This window comes from Patiria miniata, unplaced genomic scaffold (assembly GCF_015706575.1).
Source record: "Patiria miniata isolate m_02_andy unplaced genomic scaffold, ASM1570657v1 HiC_scaffold_28, whole genome shotgun sequence".
Lineage (NCBI taxonomy): Eukaryota > Metazoa > Echinodermata > Asteroidea > Valvatida > Asterinidae > Patiria > Patiria miniata.
The window spans coordinates 4,835,062-4,860,708 of NW_024037067.1; the positions used below are offsets into that span (position 1 = coordinate 4,835,062).

Here is a 25,647-nt window from a genome sequence, read left to right on the forward strand (position 1 = left end):
CTTCAAGTCTTGAGCCCCGCCTACCACCTGCACCAGCTCAGGCCAGTCCTGCTGCTGCAGTTCTTGGAGCACCTGGAGAAACTGATGTACAACGCGTATGAAGGATGCGCCATTGCCATGCCCTCGACACCAAAGGTATGTTACACTGCTGGGGGAATATGCCATGAGTTTTTGAACACCTGAGGGGTGCACGACACCTGAGGCAAATTTTGTTGTATTTGTTATACAATGTATTGGATACTTTGCAATTTTTAAGTTAGATGTGTACTTGTAATTCAAACAGGTAGTGGTATCATTATGTGAAGAAATCTTCTGTGGAATGCTTGCGGCAATTCCTTTAAGAAGTACACTATCATTTTCCAGCCTTGGGCCATTAAATGTAATGTACAGCATTTGTGTTTGCCGTATTTTTTTTGGACATGTCTTTTGGGGTTAGTTTTTTAGAGCAACACTGACCTGTTTAAAGTTTTGTGGTCATGGATACTGGAAAAATCACGGGGAAAAAATGTTGTTCTTGTAGTCTGGTTCCCTGACCCAACTTCAGACAAAACAGAGCAATTCGTAGACGTCAGGAAATTGTCAGGTAAGGGAACCAGACTACCTGGCTTGCACACGTTCATGGATGTGTAACCGATTGCAAACAAACTAAATTTGATGAATTGAGAGCAGTATTTGGAAAAACAAGTCAGGTTTTTCCTACGATGGTAAGCCGGCCATCGTTGGAAATTGATACAAAAAATCCACTTTTCTTGAAAGTGACAGCACACCAGGTGCCATGATTTCACAGGATGCTTGAGACTATTATTCACTTACAGTCAAGTAAGGTATTTCATAATAATTTGGTAGTTTCGTTATGTGATGTTTGCAGATTTTGTACATTAGCTGTAATATGTCAAATTCCTAAAGCGCTGCCAATGCCAAGTTGTACAGAAAATCAGAGTTAATTGTCACATATAGTTCTAATATCACCTTACAAAAATTGAATTACTCAATTTACCAGATGAGTCATATAAATGATTATCTTGGAAAAGTTTAAGGTAAAATTCCCCATATAAGATGATTGCATCTCAGTCAGTGATATATGGTCATTCGCTTGAATGAACAGCCCTGCTCAGCCAAGCAGTGGCTGATGAAGTTTTCCTGTAATAATCGCTGAAGTACTTCAGCATTTCTATATAAAGACAACATGAACACAATCAGGGAACATTTTTTTTCTGCACATTTTCTGGAATTATTAACCCCAACTCCCTAGCATAACTTACTAGGAACCATACCCATCCAGGCAAATTCCAACACCCACATGGGAAATTGTACACACACACTGTTGAACTCAGTTTCTGGTGGTATGCCAAACCCAGTGTAAAAGACCATCAGTTTAGGGGTACTGTACCTATCCCAACAGATTTCAACAACACCTGCTGTTGGGCTTTGATGGGTTGAGTTCGGTTAGGGTTAATGAGTAGTAGTGAGTAATCATTATTAAAGGTGTCAAATCTTCCATTCCAATTTTGGACTTGGTTTTTAAATGAACTATTCTCTTGCGAGCAATCCCTCTGTCTTATGTTTACTTATTTGACAGGAGATTAGTTTTATTTTCTTTGTTTTACACGTGATTTTTTTCCCCTTCCAGGCTGTGAGGACTTTTTTCCGCACCAACCGCGCCACCTGCCAGGACTGGCTACGCAACATCCGCTGCCTGGCTGTAGCCGCTGCAGTCAACTGCGGCCAGCATGCCGTCGCGCTCCGGCACGGACTGATCATGCTCAACGACCTGATTGCCAAGAACAACACCACCGTGAGTATCTAGCAGTTAAACCAAATTTATTTTATTTATTTATTTTTTTATTTATCAGGGAATTCACCAATAGAACACAAGAAAATTGAAACAAAGTTCACGTTTTCAGAATATTTAAAAGAGAAGGTTTTGGTGTCTCACTGGCACCTTTGCAGCAAAGATATTGAAATGTTGGTAAAACACTGGAGTCGTATTCTAGAGGTCACAGGTTTGAATCTCACCTCAGTTAATTTTTTTTGTACAATGAAAAAGTATTAAAAGTACATTTAGCCAAGTTCCCGTTAGGGTTTATTTGACGGTGGTTCTATCTAAACACCCTCCCCCCCCCCCCCCCTTTGAGACAGTGACAAGCTGTTTTAATTTTGGGACGCCGTAAATTTAATATTGAGTTTTGCCTTGCACCAACATAATTTCATAAGCACCTAATGCACCTTATAGTTAGCGCAAGTAGGACTCGAACCCATGACCTCCTGCTTACTAGCGCAGACAACTAGTGCAGAAAACACTGCTTGAAGGAATTGCAACAATGCAGCGGAAAAAACGATACTGAAATGTTTTGTCGAATGTCCCAAAAAAAATTGCAACTCAAAAAGAGGTGTTCACTTTGTGCTTATTTGGAATCATTTTCCTCTTTCTATTTGCAGGGTCATTTGTTTGAGGATGCTTCCCTGCGTGTGGTCACCTGCCTGATCCAGCTCCGAAGCCCCCACGCCATCACGGGGCTCTGTGGCTGGATCCTGGAGCAATCAGGCAGATCTCTAGGGTGGATGACGGCCTGCCTGCCCGCTGCCGATGCTAGGTAGGAGTTACTGCAAAGACGTCATCCATGATTGTGTGGGCAAGAAGCTCAACATACCATGACATGAACACTCCTCTTAAGACCAACCCGACCAACCATATAGGCCATTCGGGTTAGGAAACACCATTTTGGGAAGCCTGCCCTGGGGGATTAAGATATTTATGGGCACTGATCCTATAATTTGTTCCATAAAGGAGCAAAGGTCACTCTGCCTGGGAGATATCAAGCATAATACTTTGTTGCTAAATTCAATCTGTCCACCGACAAAAGTATTATCATAATGATTTACCTGAAATGTTGACTTGTTTTATATTTTGAACTGAAAATCGGTGAATAAATGGCCTAGAACGATCTGTTAGTGTGAAAATTGGATAATGCATGGGAAAATAACTTTGAATCTGGCCCTCCACTTATCACATTGCTCAGGCTTACAACTATTCCTTCTTTTTTCCTATTGTTTTTTACCTTGCTCCAACTTTTTCTTGAAATTTCTACCTTTTCATACTTTTTTGTTCCACAACTCTGAAAATTAAATCTCATGGAATATTTTTCATAACAGTTTAACACACTGTCATACCTATATGTAAATCACACAATGAAGGGCTTGGGTGCAGGAGTACTGCACCTGTACTTCCAAGAGCTTAGTTGAGGATGGAGCACAAGTGGTGTGAGTACAGAACATGCCAAATGAGGCTTATGATGCTGTGGACATGGGCGAGTATCGACGAAAACTACTCCTGAAAGCCTGCAAAAGTCCTACTTTTCCTAATTTTGTCCTCTAAAGTCCTTTTTTTCCCCTACTGTTCTACTTTTTCACCTGGGTCTGCTTGGAAGCCTGCAATACACCAATTTTTCTTACTGTTGTTTTACAGGTACGAGGCGTGCACCACTGAAACTCTCCTGGCCATCAAGAAGTACCTCCAACTGGACAGCATCCCTGGCTATCCAAGCCTCCCCAAGTCGGCATCCTCGGCCGAGCTAGGCCAAAGGGCAGCAAAGGTCAGCGAAGGTCAGCCGCCTCCGACAAAGGTCCTGACCCGGAACTCGGAGACGGTACAGCAAGCAGTGATCCAGAGCCCTCGGGTGCTGGAGTTCCTTCTGAACCAGGTAGGCAGGAGCTGAAGCACCCTTAGCCTTTTTGAGATGTGGAAGACACAATGGGAGTGCGTTGTATTTAGCCAAGAGCAAGTTCAGATGCTGACCTTTTAAAGTAGACTAGTCAATTTGCGATTTAAATTGCACTCCAACTTGTCTAGTAATTGACTAGTCAAATCTAGTTAGTGCGTAGTAACAGCAGGCCTTCACATTGCTAACGAAACAAACTTTGGCTCGTCATGCCTATTTTCTATTATTTTCTCTTCTTTACTTTAGTGCAATATGTAACTAATTATCTTATTGCAAAGATGTATTATTATTGAACACTGTTGAACAAAACCTACAATTTTTGTTAATGTTAACTGTGATATCAAAAGTTTGCAAAATTTTCCCCAGTTTACCTTTCCACCATCTGAAATTGTGACGTAAATCGCAAATTGACTAGAGAAACAGTGTTTCAGGGCTAGGTTGACCCAGTGGGACTAGCTAGTCAAACCACGCAGCGTTTGAGTGACATCCATATCAACTATAGTTAAGTCTAGTCGACTCTAGTTACCCAACCGAACTTGCTCCAAATGTATATGTACCCAAACCAAATAGCGCCCTCTGCCTGTGTCCACCTTTCTCAAAAAAGGCGAGTGGTCTGTACACGTTTGTCCAGTGGTTACAGAGTCTGCCTAATGTAGTATGTGAGGTTGAGCTCTGACAGGTTCTTGGTGTTTGTGTTCTTGGGCAAGGCACTTTACTACAATCGCCTCTCTCGACCCATGAGTATTAATGGGTGCCTGTGAGCTGTATAGGAATTATCACTCGGCCTGATGAACAGATTTAAAAAACTATGATTTTTAGAAATTTGAATAAGTACTACATAAAAATCATGTAATATTTTTTAATTGGTCTTTATACTTGCAGGAGATATTCATTATTGCTTAATGGCCGATCAGTTTCTTTTATGACTTCCAGAAGTGGTATCCACAAAGTTAGACTTGTGTTGCCTGAAATAGCCTCTCTTCTTAATGTGAATTGCTAGCCAAGCATCATGGTACAGATTTTCATATCGTGATGCTACACCACGGCATTCCTGGGATTATTGCATATCACAGTCTATCACTACACCCCTAATCCAGCACAGTACTCAATTGTATACGGCGCAATTACAATTTGACCTTTCATACACTTTCAGGTCACCAAGTCCTACGTGGCAGTGTCCAACTGGAGCTCAGCCTTAAAGTGGCAGGAGAGCCTGATCGAACTGCGCTCCATGGTGCCTGAGGCATTGCAGAAGCATGTGGTCCTTGGGTGTGACATCAATGTCATCAAGTAAGAGAGTGCTCCTTTAAAGACCAACTCAAACAAGAGAAGAAAATAACAACTGTTGTGGTTGTCATGTTGAACTGATTAACATATGGAGTAACTTAGGTCAAACCAAATAGATTTCAGTTTCAAACAGGTCGGGGATTGTGGCCTAGTGGTTAGGGTTCGTGACTCATGATCAGAGGGTCAGGGGTTCGAATCCAGCATCCTGGCCATATGTTGTGTCCTTTGGCAAGCCACTTCACCCCCACTTGCCTCCCTCCACCCAGGAGTATAAATGGGTACCAGCATTAGCTGGGGAGTAACCTGCGATGGACTGGCATCCCATCCAGGGGGAATAGAAATATTCTCAGGCATTTCATGCTACTGAAACTGGAGATCAACTCCAGCCTGAAGGGCCATATTGGCTTGTGATATCAACTAGATGAGTAAACTTATGGTCGTTGATATCCACACAATTTGTTTCAATACCAAAATAGAATTTTTTTTAAGAATATAAGTATATGGAAATTTATTCACAATTATTGTAATTCTTTTCATCCTCCTAGAGCACTCAGCCATTTTGACGACAGGGACTTCCCCGCTGTCACGAACCACCTGGACCTCGTCCCCGGTCTGTCCCCGGACCCAAAGGCCTCCGATGACTTCCTCATGGCTCCGGATAGCATCCAGAGCCCGGAAGCCGTGCTACTGAGAGCCGGGCTGGAACTGGTCCGGGCCCTGACTTGCTATCACACCACTGGATGCGTCCGTGCGCCGGTCTCTGTAATGAGCAAGGACATGACTTGTCTGCACCCAGAACTGTAAGAGAATTTACAAGTTACATCTGCTCACTAATTTTTAAAAAAAAACACATCAAAATTCACTCTTGCATTTGAAAGATTTTGCCTCATTTTGCCACTGTTGATTTTCCTGAGACTTAACATTTTTAAGTATAAAGGGTATGCCGCTGGCCTTATCGCTCATCAGTGAAATTAAAACCACCAAATATTGAAATTTACATCTTTCAGTTTAAACAAAAATCATTATTTGGTACCTGTTGCTACTTCAGATTGAGACTTCTACGCTAGGAGGTCATGGGTTCAGGTCCCACCAGAGCAAATTTCAAAAATTTCCCAAAATTTCTAAAATTCCTTTTTAGTAAAGTAAAGTGCTTGTAAAATTGCATCTGCGAGAATCAAAAACCCAAAATTGAAATGTGCCTAATAAATATGAGCACTTTCATCATCCGAATCTAGTGTAGAGAGGTTTCATGATTGGGAACACTAACTGTATTTTTCTGTGTTAACTTGTGGTTGTAAAATTATAGTGAAGAACAAAAATGACATCTCTTTATCAAAATTTACATTTCTTTCCCAAAATTCTTACATCATACTGGTCAATTCAAGACTGCTTTTGAAGGGGGAGTGTGGCTTAGTGGTTAGGGTTCGTGACTCGTGATCAGAGGTTCAGGGGTTCGAATCCAGCTGATGGTCATATGTTTTGCTCATGGGCAAGCCACTTTGCCCCCACTTGCCTCCCTCCACCCAGGAGTATAAATGGGTACCGCCATTAGCTGGGGAGTAACCTGCGATGGACTGGCATCCCATCCAGGGGGAAATATTCTCAGTCGTTTCTTGCCAAGAAAACCGGAGAGATTAACGCCAGCCTGATGACCATATTGGCTCGTGACAGACTTTACTTTCTTTTGATTGGAATTACTCAGACAATGTTTTCTTCTTTGGTTTTCCAGGGCCGTGGTGTGCAAGATGCTAGAGCACACCCACGAGATCTCCCGGAGCAGCCTGGCTCTTGCCTGGCAGGACTGGCCCTCCCACCCACCTGCCAAGTTTGCCATGCTCATGCAGCAAGCTGGGGCCGTCATGAACACCATACAGGGATACACGCAGGTAAAATACGGGCAGGATACAGATTCCTAACGAGCAGCAAGTCAGGAGTTCCCAGCCATTCTGGAAGTCAGGGGAAACTGTGAAAATGAGTTTCGATTTTTCCAGTCAGGAAAAACTGAGGGAATTTGACAGTGACCCAGAAAGGAAAGGTTTTTGCCAGTTTTGGCGTACGTGCGTCTTGTGCCATGTGTCCACGTTGTGTCCATTGACTGACTCGCTATGGTGGCTTTTTATAAAGTGTTTATGTAGTGTGAATATTACACACCTCTCCAGGCAGCAAAAATTGGCTGTGCTACACCACCTCTTGACTTCAGCAACCTCATTAAAGTGAAAACATTTCTCATGGAATTTTTCGAAATTTGCTATTGACTAAGCACATTTGATATTTGTTTAGCAAAAGCAAGGTTATTAGTGAAATGTGTATGTGTTTCCTTTCTGTAGGATTGCCTGATACCAGTCTCCGAGGTGCTGAGATTTGAGCCGGCCCAGCATGACATCAGCACTGTGGGTCAAGTGTCAAAGGTCACGACCTACCAGCATGACCTCTGCCTGGAAAACCCCAGCTGCGCTGGTACGTGGTGAAATTGATCTTATTTCATTGATATTGATTTCCTCAATGCTGTTATTTTTAATAATTAGCCAAATCCATCTTAAGAATAGTTTGATTTCAACTTCAACAATTATCTCGATTCCCATATGCCAGGCATGGTTGCTGATCTCGCTGCCCACTTGACGAAAGTCCAGCTAGCCACGGCCCACCTTGCCCGCAAGCAAGGCAACCACAAGCACGCCCAGCACCACCTCCTGCAACACCTGGACCTACTCTCCCCAGCCAAGGATGATGATGCCACGCAAACGTCCTCCTTAAACCTAGAGATCCACAACAGCAGCAAGAAGTCGGCCCAGCCTCTCCTGACGGCGCTAGCCGCGCTGAACAGTGGTGGTGACACTGGATCATCATCGTTAGAGATGCTCCGCGTCGTCCGGGAGAGCTCCAAGCTCCTGCAGGCCATGGGCTACCACTTGGAAGCCTGGGAGTGCCTGTCTCGCAGCAGCGTCCAACACTCCACGGGGATGGTCAGCGCCGTGTCCGTCCAAGACCCGGCCGCGCAAGCCCTCAACGCCCGATCCCTGCTCAGCCTGGTCAAGTGGTTCACCGCGGACTACCGCAACGCTGTTCCTCATCTGAAGATGGCCGTGGGGTCGGGCGGGATGACTGCCGAGACTTTGTCCACGCTCGCCAAGAATGTCTCGGTACTGCTGGAAACCGAACACGCGGGGGCTGGGGAAGGTCTCGGACTGGGAGCAGGAGACAATACAGATACATCCAGACAGGAAGGTATATTGGATGTTGTTTGGAATAAACAGGTATTTGGATTACCCTTGATGAGTGGGGAGGGAATACGAACTGCAAAATGGAAAATTTTCTGAAAAATTTATCGCAAACTTTTTGCCTTTATTAATTTTTTTTTTTTAATTGGTTGAAAGGTGTCCGTACCAGTTCTGAAGTGGCACTTTCAATTCTTTAAACCAAAAACTGGAACAAATTTGTTGAATAAATTCATTTGTAAGATTATTTATTATTACCGTTTTGTTTCTGGTAACAAACCAAGGATTCCTCATATTGCCCACTACATGTCTACCTTGCAAGCCTTCAAAGGTCCTGTGTAGAGAAGAACTGTCGGTGAAAAAAAGAAATTGAAGAGGTGGTGGGATAATCAGAAACTTTTTCTCAGGAAAACCCACAAAAATCAGGTGGAAATCATGTTAAAAAAGGGGGTAAGCAAGAAAAAAAATGCTGCATCAACCCTAAGGGGATCAGGTTGACGTAGCGGTACTTTCCTCGCCTTCCACCGCTGTGACCCGGGTTCGAATCCCGCCTGGGCCAATATGTGGATTGGGTTTTCGGTCCCTGCCTGATTCCGTGGGTTTTCCCTAGAATATCATTCTGGGGTTTTCCTCCTTCAACATCTTCTACCAAGGGACCCCACTGAAATTAAGTCTACGAAATAAGAAATAAGACTTTCTTAGGCTATCCCGGTCAATTGACAAATAATCAAAAATAAATAAATATATTAGACTCTGATTTTTATTATTTTTTTTCTTGGTCGCTTGTAGTTGTAGGCAGCAGTCCAGCCATCAGTGAAACAGACGCCGTCTGCGGTCGTCTGCTGCACCTGGGCACCATGCTAGCGCCCTCGCTCAGCAAGGCCTGGTCAGCTCTGGCCTCCTGGTGCTACCGCTGGGGACGTAAAGCTGTCGATGTCGCCAGGTAAACAAAAATTAAATTCATCTTCAATTTCAAATTAGGTTTTCCCCTCACTAATACAGGGTGAGATTTGTCAAGAAGTTTCCTGATTTTCAGGATTTTTCCTGATTTCAGCATTTTTGGTCAAGTTTTTTCGTGATGTCAGGACTTTTAAAGATCCGTTTGAAATCACAAGGCTTTACTGCATTAAAGGTGGGTTTTTTACCTATAAAATGTTTATATAGAACAAAGTAAATGGATATTTTAAAGGGTTCCTCTATGCAAATACAAATGTATACCATACATCCTATGTTGCTCTGGGGACCTCGGTAACCCTCAGACCCTCTGCTGGTTATTTGATGGATTTTTCATTTTCCCCCCAACCACACCCCAGCTAATATCAGTGAATGGCAAAACCAAATATTAAAACTTATGTCTCCCTGATGCTAACTTCCATCATACACGACATTTAGAAGAATTTGAGAAATGTAGATGATTTCCAACGATCAGTCAATATACTGATTTTTGGGAATAAAGGGTGCTATTGAAGAAATTGTGTTTTGTTAGTCAAGGTTTTTTACTTTTGTTCTTGAAAAGTGTTATATCCACTTAGCTGAAACTTCAACAGGTTAGGCTTTGAACATTCTTCTTTGGATTTTGAGTGATGTTATTATTGGAAACAAACAAAATGCACGATAAAGCAAATGATCCTAAATGCCTTTAACCAAGGGTCTCACACCCCGATTTGATGCTCTTCATTGTAGTTCTGAGGGCGGAGTCCAGTTGACTTCCGAGGAGAAGGCGGAGGTCTTGACCTCGTTGTCAGCGGAGATCACCAACAGCGAGACGGATAGCATCCTGTCCATCCTGAGCCAGGCTCACTGTAGCGCCACCAGCGTACAGGAAGAAGATATCCTGGAGCACATGCAGGTAGGATATCATTCAGTCAGTTTCCCTAAGGGCCCGCCTCGATTCATATCTGGGACGAGTTCCGGGCAAGTTGCGAGTAGAATCATTCACTTTGTCTGGAAGAGGCTCTGCATTTGCCCTGGACATGTTCCGGTGAAGTTTTCATTAGCAAGTGCTTGACTCGCCAATACTGATGACTTCATTGCAGGAAGATTAAACTCTTTAAACGTAATTTGACTTTCCTTGCAGTCTGCTTACCACGACGGTACCGAGACCACCCGACGGCAGCTCCTGAGCGCCTGCCCCTCCCTCCATGCTGCTGACCCTAACGTGATGAGCAATCTTCTGGAGGTGTGGAATGGTGTCTGTCGACGGATCTTCAGCCACTACCGACTGGCGGCCAGGAGCTACTTCACATTCCTCAAAATTGCTGGAGAGGTGAGGTCGAGGCACTGAAAAGATAACGTAACTATAAGAAAGCATGGCACGCCTCACAGCAAAACCTTTAAAACCTAATGACCTGAGCCCATTTTATTATTAAAATAGCCAATATAAACTATAAAAGACAATGTTTTTTATCCTGCCATACATTTCAACAAGCTCGATCGGATCTTGGAAGCTGTGGGCCAACAAATTCATCTTCATGCTTGAGTCACGTGATTGTGCCATGTAATTTCTGGAAGGAGTAGCGTTTTGAGTGAAAAAGAAATCAGATTTTTGACCCCAGTGACCCCATGATGACCTTTGACCCTAGTTTGGTCATGTGACATGTTGGGGCTGGGCTACTGATACTTTTGACAAAGTTTGGTTGCAATCGGTCAAAATATGTAGGAGCAATAGACAATGTCAACGTTTGTTACTAACTAACTAACTAACTAATAGAGAGACATGATGATTTGTTGAGCGGTTATACCGCAGCTAAAATCACTTAAAATCAACATTTTAAAATCACTTTGACCCACAAGTGATTTTGTAGTACATTGGCTACAAGTTGAACAATTTTCCCGATTTGACCATAACCTAGCCGTCCAAGAAGTTATTGGTCAGCCACCACATCGACAGCACCGCCCTGGACAGCCTGAGAGACTTCGGGGAGACTGAAGCCGACTCGGCCGAGGCCCAAGCCACCCACGAGGACGGTAACATCACCGCCACCCTGCGTCTGCTGAGGCTGCTGGTCAAGTATGCTGGGGAGCTGAGGGACGTGCTGGAGGACGGGCTGGCCCACACGCCCACCGGGCCCTGGAAGAGTAAGGGATTCCTTTCTTTATCCTGCAGCAGTGTCGTAGTAGAGTCTGCAAATATACTGAATATAAAATGGTGAAGTAGGAATGTAGCCCAAGCACTATGGCTGTTATGACAGAGTACTTGACTTCTTTCAGTGAGTGAGAATATGAGTATATGGATGCACAGCTCACACAGACATGAAAGAAATGTACAAGTATTTGCAGAAGAACTTCTCAGACATTTTGTAGAAAAGCTTGTTTTCCAAATATCCGATTCATAATGCCTACGTACAATGAATAAAAAGACCAATGCACCTAATCTACTTATTCATTATTTTAGATGCGGAAAGTGACTGAAATTATTATATATTTTTTTAGAAATTGACAAGAATAAATAGCAAAAAAATTTTAAAACTATCGCAAATGAGGCCCTCCCCTTTAAATTTCACACCAAATACAAACTTATCTGAATATGGGAAAGCTGTACAAAATAGCAATGAAAAATTCATTACCTTGACTTATTTTCACAGGTATTATTCCACAATTGTTCTCCCGTCTGAGCCATCCCGAGGCCTACGTTCGTCAGTCCATTTCGGATCTCCTGTGCCGTGTCGCCCAGGACTCTCCGCATCTGATTGTCTACCAGGCCATAGTGGGCTGCCCCTCCACCACCGCCGAAGACAAGAAGAGTAAAGATGGTAGGTTGGGCAAAATATTCCTTGTAGATTGCTGGATTGCTTGCTTTATTGCTTGCTTTGATTGTAAATTGCGTGTAGATGATTTCAGATTACCATAGCTCCATAGACATGTGTACATTTTGCTGCTGTGTTTATCCCAACGTAAAGACCATCAAATCTTGAGCCAGTTTGGAGTACCTGGCTTATAAGAGCTGTAAAACCTCTTTTTAAGGGTAAAAAGACTGTTTTGGGGTTACTTTGAACACAACAAATTTACCATTTTAATCCTAGTTTTCTCTTTTCCCCCCGCACCGATCCTCCAATGAGGAATGATCTTCAAGTTCCTTAAAGAGTCCAAATCCTTATTTTAAGTTTTTTGAACCAAGTTTTAAGATTATTTAAACTAGGCTGGTGCCAATTTTCTCCATTATCTTTTCCCTTTTTTCTCCGTCGTAGTTGTTCAACAAGGAGTAATCTCCAAGCTCCTCAAGAGCCCCAACAAGGATGTCACCGCGGAAGATGAAGATTCCCAAGAGGATGCTAACCTAAAGGATGCAGACCAAGACTCCACCCAGGAGGACAACCCAGAGGATGAGGAGCATAACCGCTCCCTGAGCCTCCTGGAGGACTGCCTGACGGCCATCGTGGCCACGCTGAGCAAGCACAGCCCTGAGCTGGTGGGCCAGGTGGAGGTGCTGGTGCAGGAGCTGCGGCGGATTACTGTGCTGTGGGAGGAGCTGTGGCTGGGCACGCTGAATCAACTACACGTGGATGTCACTAGGTGAGTGTGGGTACAGTCAAAGGATCAGGAGATTCCCTTTCTTGAGCAAGAGGATCTTGTTCTTGCTCTTAGTATTAAGTTGGAGGTTTTTGCTCTTGAAGGTGAGGTTCTTGGTCTGTAGGTCTATGGTCCTGATCTCAAGCTGGAGGTCTGTAGCTGGAGGTGATAGTCTTGAGTAGGAGGTTCTAGGGTTTGAGCTGCAGGTTTTTTGTCTTGACCTGAAGGTTCAAGGTCTTAAGCCAGAGGTTCTTGGTGTTAAGCTGGAGGTTCTTGGCTTTGAGATAGAGGTTCTTTGCCTTGAGCTGGAGCTTGTTGGTCTTGAGCTGGAGGTCTAGGTAGTGAGCTGGAAGCTCTTGATCATGAGCTATGGGGTTTTGGTCTTGAGGTGAGGTTCTTGTTCTTAAGATGGAGGTTTTGGTGTGAAGCTGGATGGTTTTGGTCTTCTGCAGAGGTTGTTTTACCTTGAGTTTGATGTCATGGCTCTTTAGCTTTGTCTTCAAATTGATGATGCTCAAGAATTTAAACTCTGCTTTACCATCCATGTCATCAAAGAGAGAGCCTTCCAGGAAGACTACACAGTGGCTTTGGAGAAGGCCATCAACTAACTTAAGAAACTTGAATTTGTTTAAGTAGAAAGTTGGAAGTACCAAACTTCTGTTTTCTTTCTGCAGGCGGCTGCACCAGTTGGAAGAGGAAGTGAAGAGAGTCCAGCGGAATGACGGACTGTCGGCGGCTGAGAAGAAACTCATCATAGCTGAGAAGCACAACGCCATCATGAAACCGGTCAGTCATTAAGTGTATTTTAACATTTGTTCTACGTTCTCATGCAAAATATTAGAATTGTCATAGTGTTTTAACAGCTATAATAAGGATAAGAGAATACTCTGCAAAAATGTACTTGTTGAGTCAGGCCAGGCAGCAGATACAATGAATGAGAGAGTCTTCTGGGAGGCCAGTCAGAAAGCCATAAAGAAGGTCACCAATTCACTTAACTTATGGGATATTCAACTAAAAGGCAACGGTGCGTTAACCAGAGTTTTTCTTCCCTTAGGTTGTCTACTCTCTGGATCAGGTGCACTCTATCACCAGCCAAGCAGCAGAGACGCCCAATGAGAGAGCCTTCCAGGAAGCCTACCAGGAAACCATTGAGAAGGCCCTCAACTCACTCAAGAATCCAGAGACACCCAACAAACCCCAGTCCAGCTGGACACTTTTTAAACAGGTAAACATAGCACTAGTTTGACCTCTCTAATGCTACTCTGATATTAAAAAACTCTATGAAAACCGTTTCATATTTGTCCATAAGCCCTGCCCATTGCTCGTGGGCAACAGAACAAGCATCTCCGATGCTAGACTCTATATTCCAGCACAGATGTTGGACTTTTTTTTCTGACGCTTGGTTGTACTGTGATAGGGGATGGGGCTTGACAGATCATCTTCTATGATTGCATGTTTTTCTTTCTGAACTTCATTTTGGATTTTGCTTTTTTCAGCTTCATTCAGCGCTGCAGCAGAGAGCTACCAGGAAAGCCACCTTCATGCTACAGATGAGGGACATCAGCCCCAAGCTGTCTGCAATGGAGAACACCACCATCCCACTCCCGGGGCTGGTCTGCCATCACAGCCAGGTAAGCATTGGTCTGGGTGTGTATCTGGGTGTTTGTCCACCTGTCTGTCACCCATATACTACAGGGTGAGTCCAAAAAAGCGAAACCCAAATGTCGGGACTATTGTTTTAGTGAAGTTCTGCATGTAGCACTTTCAAAATCTAGGATATGAAAGCCCCATTAATAAGCTTTCTTTTAGTACAAGAATCATTCAAATCACTCATGTACTTTTCAAGTTACGGAATTTTAAACACAACAACCGTTTTGAAGTTCTGTCCACGGATCACAAAAAGGTAAGTGTTCTTTCAGCAAAACGAAAACAATTCACATACGGATGTGTGTGAATTGTTTACGTTTTGCTGAAAGAACGCACACCGTTTTTGTGATCCGTGGACAGAACTTTAAAATGGTTGTTGTGATTAAAATTCAGTAACTTGAAAAGTACATGAGTGATTTGAATGATTCTTGTACTAAAAGAAAGCTTATTAATGGGGCTTTTCTATCCTAGATTTTGAAAGTGCCAGATGCACAATTTCAATAAAACAATAGTCCCGACATTTGGGTTTCGCTTTTTATGACTCCCCCTGTATTATGTGAGAGATATCTATCCCAGACTGGAGAATACCACAAACCTATCACTTGAGCTGATCAGCCTTCACAGCCGTGAGCATATGCCTGGGTGTGTATCTGGGTGTTTGTCCACCCATATGTCACCTATATACTGCTATGTGACAGATATCAGTCCCAGACTGGAGAATACCGCCAACCAATAATGGCAGCTAGGCTTCCATGACAGCCAGGTAAGCATGTGCCTGGGTGTGTATCTGGGTGTTTGTCCACCCATCCGTCACCCAGAGTCTTTTACATGAAAGCCCTCAGCCCAGGTTTACCATATGCCAAGAGTTAAAAAAAAAAATTGAAAAAAATCTCTCCATTTTTCCAAAAGGTTGTAACAATCTCCTCCTTCGACAACTCCGTCAACATCCTGCCGACCAAGACAAAACCCAAGAAGCTCGTCTTCCATGGAGCTGACGGCAAGAGGTACACCTATCTCTTCAAGGGCCTGGAGGACTTGCACCTTGATGAGAGGATCATGCAGTTCTTGTCCATTGTCAACACCATGTTTGCTCGCAACAAGAGGTGAGTTTACACGTTCTAACGATCGTTGGGTTTCACATCTCACTGTTGTAATTCTGTAAGCATTGTATCAGTATTGCCATGCCCATACAATTCGGGCGATTCACAATGCAGTGGGCCACCAAGAGTTTGCCATGGAGAGTCAACTTTTCTAGCTAACGGTCAACAAAGCATTGCCCATTTGAATGAGTGTCAGTAGACAATTTGAGCTAATTTGTTATAGATTTGGGCATAGCGTTCTGCCGTCTTATCAACAATTACCCTATTGATACAAAGAAAAGAAGAGGGCGAACATATACTCAAATCATATGCTTATGAAACTGCTGACCGTAAAAGCGAACAATTTCAAATGTCCCGCGCTGCGAATTTGTCGACCGTCTCCCACAATGCACTGGGAAAAATGAACTCTCTGTTGCAAACTCTTGGTGGCGCACTGCATTGTGAATCGCCAAATTGCGGGAATTTTTGCGGTCTCTTCCGGCTTTCCTTCGCCATAAACAGGGGCGAGATTTGTCAGGATTTTTGTCACAATTTTTTATGACTTCAGGATTTTTTAAAGAATACCTTTGAAAGCTGGAATCCAGAAGTTTGATCCTGAAGGTGTTTTTATCTTTAAACATTTATATAGAACACAAGAACTTTATATTTAAGGGACGCCTTCGGGCAAGTTTATGCAAACATCTACCATAGGCCCTCAGTAACCTCTGCCTATTATTTCGTGGATTTTTCATTTTCTCCCAATCTCACCTTTGTAGTAAATACCAAAAAAGTCAATATATTTTGTGTAAATTGTGGATTTTTTGTCAATTTGAACTTCACAGGGATGTATGAATGCGTAGAAAATTGGATACCGCAAAATATGTGTTGCAAAATTTTGTTTAGCTGTGCCCAACTTTTGCTAATTTGCTGAATGATTACTTACTGTTCAAATGCACCTTCACATTCATCCTGCGAATAAACCAAATGCCTTAACGCACTTTTAGTTCGTCAAATGTATATTTTGTACATTTTTTTTGCTTGATAGGCAAGAGGCATCCCTATACCACGCCTGTCACTATTCCGTGACACCCCTTGGCCCGCGCTCGGGTCTGATCCAGTGGGTTGATGGAGCCACTGCGCTGTTTGGACTCTACAAACGCTGGCAGCAACGTGAAGCTATCGCTGCTGCAGCAGCTAAGGTAACATTTCATCGTTGATTTAGGGCCGTCTCAATTCATATCTTTGGCTTGGATTATTATCAGTGTCAAAGCCCCTGACCAGTTTATACCAAACGTTTATAACTGTTCTTTCACAGTGTTATTCCCATATTTAGTTCGTTAAATTTTTGTTTCCGTGCAACAGAGTGGCAACTCCTCCACTGGCCAGCCTCAAGTACCAAGACCCAGCGAGGTTTACTACAAGAAGATGAAACCAGCCCTTGAGGAAATGGTAAAAAGAAGTTTCTAATATCAAATCATTATTATTATTATTATTTATTGCCGGTAATGAAACCAAGGATTCCTCAAAAGCACCTAGGCACTGTAGCTCGCAAGCCTGAAGAAACCTGTAGAGAAGCCAATGAGAAGAAATTACAGTTTTAGAGGTGGGAGGAAAACCCCAGAAGAATATTCTGGGGAAAACCCACGGAATCAGGCAGGGACTGAAAACCCAATCCAGGTATTGGCCCAGGCGGGATTCGAACCCGGGTCACAGCAGTGGGAGGCGAGGAAAGTACCGCTACGCCAACCTGACTCCCCGAAATCATGAAAAGCTTTTGATTCTAGCAACTTAAAAAAAAATTTAAATTCATGATTCTGAACCAGTTGAATTCATGGTGACAAGATAGTATTTGTTTTAAAGTTGAGCTAAGAAATTGACTGGATCGGGTTAGAACCTGCCACCTCCGGGTTACCGTTCCGGTGCTCTGCCAACTGAGCTACCCTGAAAAAAAAATTATTTGCTCTAATATCTTACAGCTGACCAAGGAATCATGTTTTTCTCCGTTCCTCACTTATCTCAGGGTCTATCGGATCAGACCGCTCGCAAAGACTGGCCAATCAGCATCATGTATAGTGTCATGCAGGAACTCATCAAAGACACGCCCAGTGATCTCCTGGCAAAGTAAGTTCAAAACAAAAATCTTGTTGCTTGAGTATAATTCTGTGCTTTACTGTTGAGGTTAAATTTTGCTCACAAGGATCATTGGCATTATCCCAAATGTAGACGACCGAATTATTATCAACAAGCATTACTTGGATTAACCCTAACCGCCCTGAATCCTTCAAAATCCTTTTTGCCAAAACGGAAGAAATTTGGAGGATTGAGGTTACATGGCAAAAGTGTGTTACTGATTTCGTTTTGTCAAGGTCTTGGGCCGGACCTTGTGTTATTCTTGCTGAGCCATGCATAAATATAGGCCTGGATTATGCTTGAAATCCTCTACTACTCCAGGATGCCACTGGCCAAGCCTCAACATATTGACAGTCATTGCCGCAGGATTTTGCAGGATTCGGGCAGTGGTCACCCCTCCATGGACCATATTCAAGAAATAATGGATGAATTTGCAGGATTGAGGCTATACGCTATTTTTCCATGAGGCCAATTGGAGGATTTTGCAGGATTGAGGCTTCATCCTAGCAAAAAGGCCTAGGGAGTTAGGGGTAAAGATCCTTGCCGTGGTCGGCTGGCCGGTTCGAGTGTCAAGTAACAGTGGGTACCGCAACCAAACTTTTCAAAAGTAGAAAGTTACCTATTATTTTATCCCCCTCCCTTGTCCTCTATCAGGGAGCTGTGGTGTTCAAGCGGCAGTTCCTCTGAGTGGTGGCACATCACCCAGGCTTACTCCCGCTCCACCGCCGTCATGTCGGTCATCGGTTACATCATCGGCCTCGGCGACCGTCACCTTGACAACGTCCTGGTGAACTTCCTCACTGGCGATGTAAGAGATTTATGTTTTCATTCATTTCTTTCTGTTAAATGAGATCAAGGGTTCCTCAATGATGCACACGCACTGTCAGTGTCCATGGAGTATTGATAAATAGTAAAGTGGCATTACGCTGAAGGCAAAACTTCACAGGAAGTACTCTTACATGAACACACAGCATGCTCTTTCAAGATTTAAAATTCATGTTGATGCCTTTGTGTGAACAGAACAGAGAAAAGTTACCAGCAGAAAAAAAAAATCATGCAATGTGTGCTACCTGTGACTGGCACTCAGTCAAGTTTTGCTTAGCACAGGAATCTACCAAGCATGGAAAATATTTGGGGTTTTTTCAAAAAATATTGTGCCATATGTATAGCATTTGACTGGTTCCCAGCAACTTTTTTTGCTAAGCAGATGAGCTTGCTGATCAATGTTTTTTCTGCTGAGGGTCCGTCTCAATTCATATCCGGGTCAAGTTCCTGACAAGTTGCGGGTAGAATCATTCACTTTGTCTGCATTTTGTCTCAAACATGTTCCGGGGAAATGTTCATCAGCAACTGCTTGACTCACCAATACTGATAACTTCATTGCGGGAAGATTGCGGGGAAGTTGTTCAGAATCCGGTAACTTAAACCTGATGCAATGTCTGGAACTTGTCTCGAACTTGTCCCAGCTACAAGAGCAATGAGCAATTTGGTTAATAAATTTGTCTTGCTGAATTGTGACTTTCTGACCAGGTGGTGCACATCGACTACAACGTGTGCTTTGAGAAAGGCAAGAACCTTCGTGTGCCAGAGAGAGTACCGTTCAGGATGACACAGAACATACAGTCGGCTCTCGGCGTGACCGGGGTGGAGGTAAGATAATCATCAGATTTTGAACCTACCTAGACAAAAAAATCCAGTTATGGTCCATCTTTAAATCCCTACCAATTTGCCTGTATTCAGTTGGTTGAGTTATTATTATTTTCACTTGGAAACAGGGAACTTTCCGGCAATCAGCTGAGGAGGTTTTGAAGATAATGCGCAAGGGACGGGAGACCCTCCTGACGCTCCTAGAGGCTTTCGTCTACGACCCTCTAGTGGACTGGACCACGGCCAACGAGGGCGGCTTTGCCAGCGCAGTCTACGGCGGGGGTCAGATGAACCCCGTGGTGGCCGACGGCGGCCAGAGCAAGCGGGAGATGGAGCGCGACATCACGCGGAGCTTGTTCTCCTCCCGCGTGGCCGAGATGAAAGGACCCTGGTTCAAGAACAGGTGAGGTAGCAGTTTAGTCAACTGACCCCCGTTCCCAAACTGGCATCCCAAGAGGCTTTGAATAAAAAATCACTTTAGGCCCAAAAAAAAAAGTCTCCGGTTTCTGGTATGGAGCTTGCCCAAAAATGGTGCTTTTTTTTTTTTTTACCTGATTTTTTTGCTTCAAATGTCGGCTGATGACTGCAAATGGTGCCCGACTAAACTTAGTGCAAATATATGAGAGTCCAGAAAGGCCACATAAAGCTTATTCTCGACCATAACCCAATCTAAAAACACGTTAAAATTGTGCAGCAGCAGGATTCCAGTCAAACCAGTGAGTTTGGCGGTTTTGAGACATCATCTTTCATTAAAAAAAAACTTTTTCATTTTGCCGACGCGCATGGCTACGGCGACGCGCGCGCATACCAGAAACCGGAGACTTTTTTTTTTTGGCCTTATAGAGCAGGGGTGAGATTTGTCAGGATGTTTCCAGACTTCAGAATTTTTTGGCCTGGAGTTTTCCTGGTTTCAAGATTTTTAAAGAATCCTTTGGAAATCTTGAATTCCTGAGGTTTTGCCGTAAAGATTATGTCCTCATTGTGAAGTTTTGTGACAATAACCCAAGTAATAATTATGCATAATTGTATCCGTCTTGCATAATGGTGTGTCATTGTATCCTACTCCCCCAGGGATGACATGCTAGACGCCCTGTCCAATCTGGAGGACCAGTTGACCACCTACCTGGACGCCGTGCAAGAGAGCAAACTGTTGGAGGGCAGTACCGATCAGTACACCCAGCACACCCGAGTCCTGCAGGCTGCACTGAATGATAAGAACCACACACTGCATACACTGCACACGAGGTGAGAACAAATAAATACATCTCTTTTGCTGTGGTACATTTGTAAAGTTGAACAAAGAAATTGACTGGAGTAGGGATTGAACCCGCGACCTCCGGATAACCGTTCCGGTGCTCTTACCAACTGAGCTATCCAGCCCTATGTTGGTGGTTCCCCAATTAGTCGATATCTTTGGGGTTTTTTTTATTGCAATCGATAAGATGTTGGACATTTTGTCTTAACTCTTGTCTTAACTCGGCACTGTCAGTGTTAATGAAATCATGTCGGTGAAGGGATAAAACCTAATATTGGCAGATTGGCACAAAAATGTTATCATGTAAAGTAAGAAGAAGCTGTTTGAGATTTTGAACAAACATCAACGAATTCATTTGTCACTGTTTTTAAGGTACGGGAGTGCGACCAGTGAAAGATGGTAATAATAATAATGTAGATTTATATAACTCACTTATCCGGAAATCCGATCAAGGCGCCTACACACAAAAATAGTCATGCTCCAGTCTTAGTGAAATAACTATCGAAGTAGATGAGATTTCAGTTCTCTTTTGAAGATGTCCAGGGATGTTGTTTGACGGAGTGTGGCAGGGAGTTTATTCCCAATGGCAGGTGCTGCATTGGTGCAGGCACGCTGACCATAGCGGATAGTCCTAGTTCTTGGTTCAGCGAGTAAGTACGAGCCGGATGATCTGAAAACCCGACCTGTTTGTTTGAGGGAGATAAGCTCACGGAGGTACTGAGGAGCACGACCATGCAGGATCTGAAACACAAAGAAGCAGATCTTGAAACTGATCCTCTTGGATACCGGATGCCAATGTAGTTCTCTAAGAACAGATGAAATGTGGTCAATTTTCCACATCCGACAATGACCCAAGCTGCATTATTCAGGACACATTGCAAACGAGATATAAGATGTAGCTGGAAAGTTGTATAAGCAAACAACTTTTTGCGAATGCTCAAAAATGTTGCGTTTCTTGTTATTCTTGGTTTGCAGGTATGGGGAGTGCCACCAGGGGGACACCACCCGGACCGCCAGCCAGCAGGCTATACAGGACAAGCTAAGGGAGCTAGATCATTGGCACATCCAACACAAGCTGGCCCTGGAGACCGCTAGAGGGAACCACCTGACGGCCATCAGCCAGGAGACCGACAAAGATCTGGAACTTGGTAAGCAGGAGAATTTCTGGACTCAGCACTTGCAGGGGCCATGGACTCCATGGACAGTTTCACGAATACCGCCCTCTTGTGCTAATCTGTGGGGCGTTTAAGTTGAATATGCCTCCTTTCATGCTGAGGATACAGAGTGTGATGGGACGTATTTTCAGTGAAATGCCCCAAAGATTACCACGTGATCGCTGAGATGGCGGTATCCATGAAACGGTCTGCACACAAGTGCTCAAAGTACTCCTTCACTTGGTAAAATATCGGCAGGAGGAACTCCTATGCATGCATTGTTGCCATGCCTAGCTCTCACATTGATAAGATACGATACTTTGAATAAAAATCTGCATTATGAAGACTTCGCTTGATTGACTACTTAAAACTGCCCGAGTTGGGCCACCTTCTTCCTTGATTTTGACGAGCCTTGACTGAATGATTAGAGTTCTTTTATTTGCCAGGCCCAGCCCCCTATGCACCTTGTGTGAAGTTCCTGACCACAGCTGGACAGACGCAGATTATTGGACAGGTAAGCACTGCAACGTTGGCAATGATATAATTTTATCAGCTGTTATATAGCCTCATTGGCAGTGATATAATGCTAATATAGCCTCATTGGCCGTGACATATAAACTAATATAGCCTCATTGGCAGTAATATAATGCTAATATAGCCTCATTGGCAGTGACAAAGTGCTAATATAGCCTCATTGGCCGTGACATATAATCTAATATAGCCTCATTGGCAGTGACATAATGCTAATATAGCCTCATTGGCCGTGACATATAAATTAATATAGCCTCATTGACAGTGACATATGAACTATTGTAGCCTCAATACTCAAATAATATAGAATCTCATTATTATTACATCTTTGAAATAAATAGTTTTGTCATCAAAATAATTTATTGTTACTTGCCTATGTAGTTTCTGAGCCAAAGGCATTTTTTGGAAATATTTTGCCCAATGCAAAGTCATTTATCCATCAGCACTGTAATTGCCCCTATGTTTGTTTTGACTGTGTACCTACAGTGTGAGCACCTCGAGACTGAACTGACAGGCCTGCTGCAGCAGCGACGCATCATGCTGCGTGGGTGTGTGGAGGTCCTGCAGACATACTGCAACATGGCTAGACAGGTAAGCAGTAGTTGTACAAACTCGCAAAGTTCATCATATATCTGTCTCAAGTCAATCATGTTCATCACATGTCAATCATGTTCATCACATGTCAATCACATGCCCATCATAGGTCAGTCACATGTCCATCACAATTTGCTATACGCCTATAACAAGCACATCACATGTCCATCACATGGCAATCACATGCCCATCACAATTTTGCCACGTCTATCACAAGTACGTCTCATGTTAAATTCAAGTTAATCACATATCTATTACAAGCCAATCTCATGTCCATCACAAGTCTGCCACACATTTAACACAACGTCACATGCCCACCACATGTCAATCACATGTCCGTTACAAGTCAATTGCCAATCTCAGGTGCAAGTCAATCTGAGGGCAATCCCAAGTCTTTCTGGAGTACATTGGTTCATTATTTGTTTTTAATCTTGATTTTGGTGCATTTGTTCATGTGCCTTGTTGATTCATTCAACCATTTTGTTGTTTTGGTTAGGGTATTGCTTCAACCATTTCAAAATTGGAGGCATTAATGATTTCTTTTTTGTTAATGGCGTTTTCAGTTCCCAGCCAACTTTGCCGAGATGAATCGGGCCTACGTGTGGCAGACTTGGCTTCAGGAGCTGGTGTGTGATCTCACATCGACCAAGTAAGTACATACAGACGAATCACTGTACACTCACGGGGCCCCCTTCAATGGAGAAACCATTGTGCACGCTATTGTACAAAGCAACTGCCCCTGACGGCTTATATGAACAATAGCTAGCACAATGCTTGCGCCATCGAAGGGGGCCTTCGTGATAGAATTAATAGCATGCCTGGATTGGTCTGTACAGGAAACTCAAGTTCACAGAGCTCCTGTAGTTGACGCCAAAAGACAGGCAAACTTTATGCATTCATTTTCCATTGGGGTAATTCTATAAATTCAGGGTCAAAGCATGTCATTTTTTCCTGTCATTTTTACTTTCTAATGTGCCATTCAAGTATAATTAAGAATGACTTCAAACAGTTTTGTCTTTGTTGGGTAGGTAGTTTGCTATTCATAATCACTCTTGGAGGACGACTGCATTAAGGAGTGCATCAGAATTATACAATCATAGATGTCAGATGTAACAGGGACAGAACAAAACAGTGGACCCCCAAATTTAAGACTCTGGAATCATTCCGAACAACTGCAACAGCTGATCTTTCTACGTAATCGCTCTTTTTTGTTTCAAATATCAAACTATTATACTCGTTTCAAATCTTCAGAATAATTTGGGTTGGCACAACACTGGAAGGCCAGTCTTAAACAGGTATTCCCTCTCATTTTTCCCAGGTGCAAAGCCCTCCAAGCCCGCTTCAAGGCCAAGTACAGCTCCCCAACGCCAGCCCGCTTCCAGCAAGTCCTGGCCACGGAGCAAGCCCTGAACGGCCTGATGACTGAAGCCAACACTAAACTAGTCAAGACCATGGAGGCCATGCCGCAGACCGACCTGGCGCAGGCTGAGGGGGCTCTGCAGCAGACGCACTCACAGATACACAGCTTCGTGACGGGTAAGGCTGCAACCGATTTATTAGGCTACATGGCCGACTTTCCATTGAGAATCTTTTTTGAACTGTGTTGAATGTCTTCCAAAATTTAATTTGCAACCCGCAGAGAACGGGGATGCAGGCATGCTGACGTTAGCTGCAGTCCTGATGAATGCTCTGTGCTCCTTCAGTCAGAGGTCCCGCATCATGGAAGGAGCTGTTGCAGGTATTGACTTCACGTTTATGAAAATGTACCTTTTTTTTGTTTTGACTTTGATTTATTAGAAATTGAAATATTCGAATGTAAATATACAGATAAAAATATTCAAATTATATATTATATATTTTATGAAGATATTAATTGTCAAAACTTCAAAAATCCATTAAAAAAAAATGATGATATCATAATCTTATTTTTCATCTTAACACTTCCCTGTCTATGCACATGCCAAGTATCAACCCGATTAGACCTGTAGTTCCGTAGATACAGGGCAAAAACAATGCACCTTTAATGTGACGTAACATGACACCTGATGATGTCATCATGACGACAATGTTTTGCACACATCTGTAGATCGGATTTATAACAGTGTAATAGTGTTTAGGTAAAAAGGAAAACCTGTACAAATCGTATGGGAAAAGTCTGAAGAAGAAGAAGACGAAAAAGCAAACTTAACAAAAACAAAGGCTGTTCCGGCAATAACCAAAAAAGTCAATAAGTGGCAAAAATGTTATTCAATGCACATTTGCATGTGACAGGTTCTTTTGGTTTTAGCTTTAATAGACCTTAAATATTGCAAATTTACACTTTTTGCGTGAAATTGGTCCCTGATTTCTCTGACATGTTATGCATCGGTCAACAGGTGCAGGGGACCTGTTGGTGGACTTTGCTTCCCGTAACGGCAACTGGTTCCTGGAGGAGCTGTGCAGCATGATAGCCAACCTGGACATCATTGTGGACCTAGTCAGCGGCTGCCAGTGGGTAAGTACAGGGTTCCCAAACCGCTCTGGAAATCAGGGGAAACCTTGATAATGAGTTTCCATTTTCCAGTCAGGGGAAACTCAGGGAATTTGAGAGTGACACAGAAGAGAAAGGTTTTATGCCAGTTTGGCGTAAGTGCGTCTTGTGCCAATCTGTCCATGTTGTGTCAATTGACTGACTGAAAGGATGGCTATAAGGGGAGAAGGGAGGCCATCTCTTGTCAACAAGTTGCCTGTGTATTATCAGTATTACCAGCGACTGTGGTCAAGTGAACAGGGGCAATAATTGTGAAGTGCTTCAAGAAATATGTGCACATCGGAAAATAAATGCCACTTAATTATTTTATTACTAGAAAATGTAAAATCCTTACCTAAGTCAGTTTTAAA

At 43.3% G+C, this 25,647-nt stretch overlaps 1 protein-coding gene across 1 annotated transcript in view; it reads left to right on the forward strand.

Moving 5' to 3' along the window:
• The window catches only part of LOC119735031 (serine/threonine-protein kinase SMG1-like), a 56,113-nt gene that overhangs the window by 17,310 nt on the left and 13,156 nt on the right, over nucleotides 1–25,647 (forward strand). Inside the window, exons 25-57 of the mRNA XM_038208720.1 lie at nucleotides 8–135; nucleotides 1,631–1,795; nucleotides 2,440–2,594; nucleotides 3,467–3,701; nucleotides 4,873–5,009; nucleotides 5,552–5,806; nucleotides 6,736–6,892; nucleotides 7,334–7,463; nucleotides 7,596–8,231; nucleotides 9,011–9,164; nucleotides 9,905–10,070; nucleotides 10,299–10,487; nucleotides 11,074–11,299; nucleotides 11,806–11,973; nucleotides 12,409–12,733; nucleotides 13,405–13,516; nucleotides 13,785–13,955; nucleotides 14,227–14,361; nucleotides 15,287–15,480; nucleotides 16,502–16,655; nucleotides 16,819–16,905; nucleotides 17,477–17,577; nucleotides 18,241–18,394; nucleotides 19,117–19,236; nucleotides 19,362–19,636; nucleotides 20,305–20,478; nucleotides 21,464–21,636; nucleotides 22,089–22,156; nucleotides 22,660–22,764; nucleotides 23,331–23,416; nucleotides 24,086–24,303; nucleotides 24,407–24,505; nucleotides 25,143–25,261. Coding sequence (XP_038064648.1) covers nucleotides 8–135; nucleotides 1,631–1,795; nucleotides 2,440–2,594; nucleotides 3,467–3,701; nucleotides 4,873–5,009; nucleotides 5,552–5,806; nucleotides 6,736–6,892; nucleotides 7,334–7,463; nucleotides 7,596–8,231; nucleotides 9,011–9,164; nucleotides 9,905–10,070; nucleotides 10,299–10,487; nucleotides 11,074–11,299; nucleotides 11,806–11,973; nucleotides 12,409–12,733; nucleotides 13,405–13,516; nucleotides 13,785–13,955; nucleotides 14,227–14,361; nucleotides 15,287–15,480; nucleotides 16,502–16,655; nucleotides 16,819–16,905; nucleotides 17,477–17,577; nucleotides 18,241–18,394; nucleotides 19,117–19,236; nucleotides 19,362–19,636; nucleotides 20,305–20,478; nucleotides 21,464–21,636; nucleotides 22,089–22,156; nucleotides 22,660–22,764; nucleotides 23,331–23,416; nucleotides 24,086–24,303; nucleotides 24,407–24,505; nucleotides 25,143–25,261 — 5,771 coding nt within the window. The remainder of the gene's footprint in view (nucleotides 1–7; nucleotides 136–1,630; nucleotides 1,796–2,439; nucleotides 2,595–3,466; nucleotides 3,702–4,872; nucleotides 5,010–5,551; nucleotides 5,807–6,735; nucleotides 6,893–7,333; nucleotides 7,464–7,595; nucleotides 8,232–9,010; nucleotides 9,165–9,904; nucleotides 10,071–10,298; nucleotides 10,488–11,073; nucleotides 11,300–11,805; nucleotides 11,974–12,408; nucleotides 12,734–13,404; nucleotides 13,517–13,784; nucleotides 13,956–14,226; nucleotides 14,362–15,286; nucleotides 15,481–16,501; nucleotides 16,656–16,818; nucleotides 16,906–17,476; nucleotides 17,578–18,240; nucleotides 18,395–19,116; nucleotides 19,237–19,361; nucleotides 19,637–20,304; nucleotides 20,479–21,463; nucleotides 21,637–22,088; nucleotides 22,157–22,659; nucleotides 22,765–23,330; nucleotides 23,417–24,085; nucleotides 24,304–24,406; nucleotides 24,506–25,142; nucleotides 25,262–25,647) is intronic.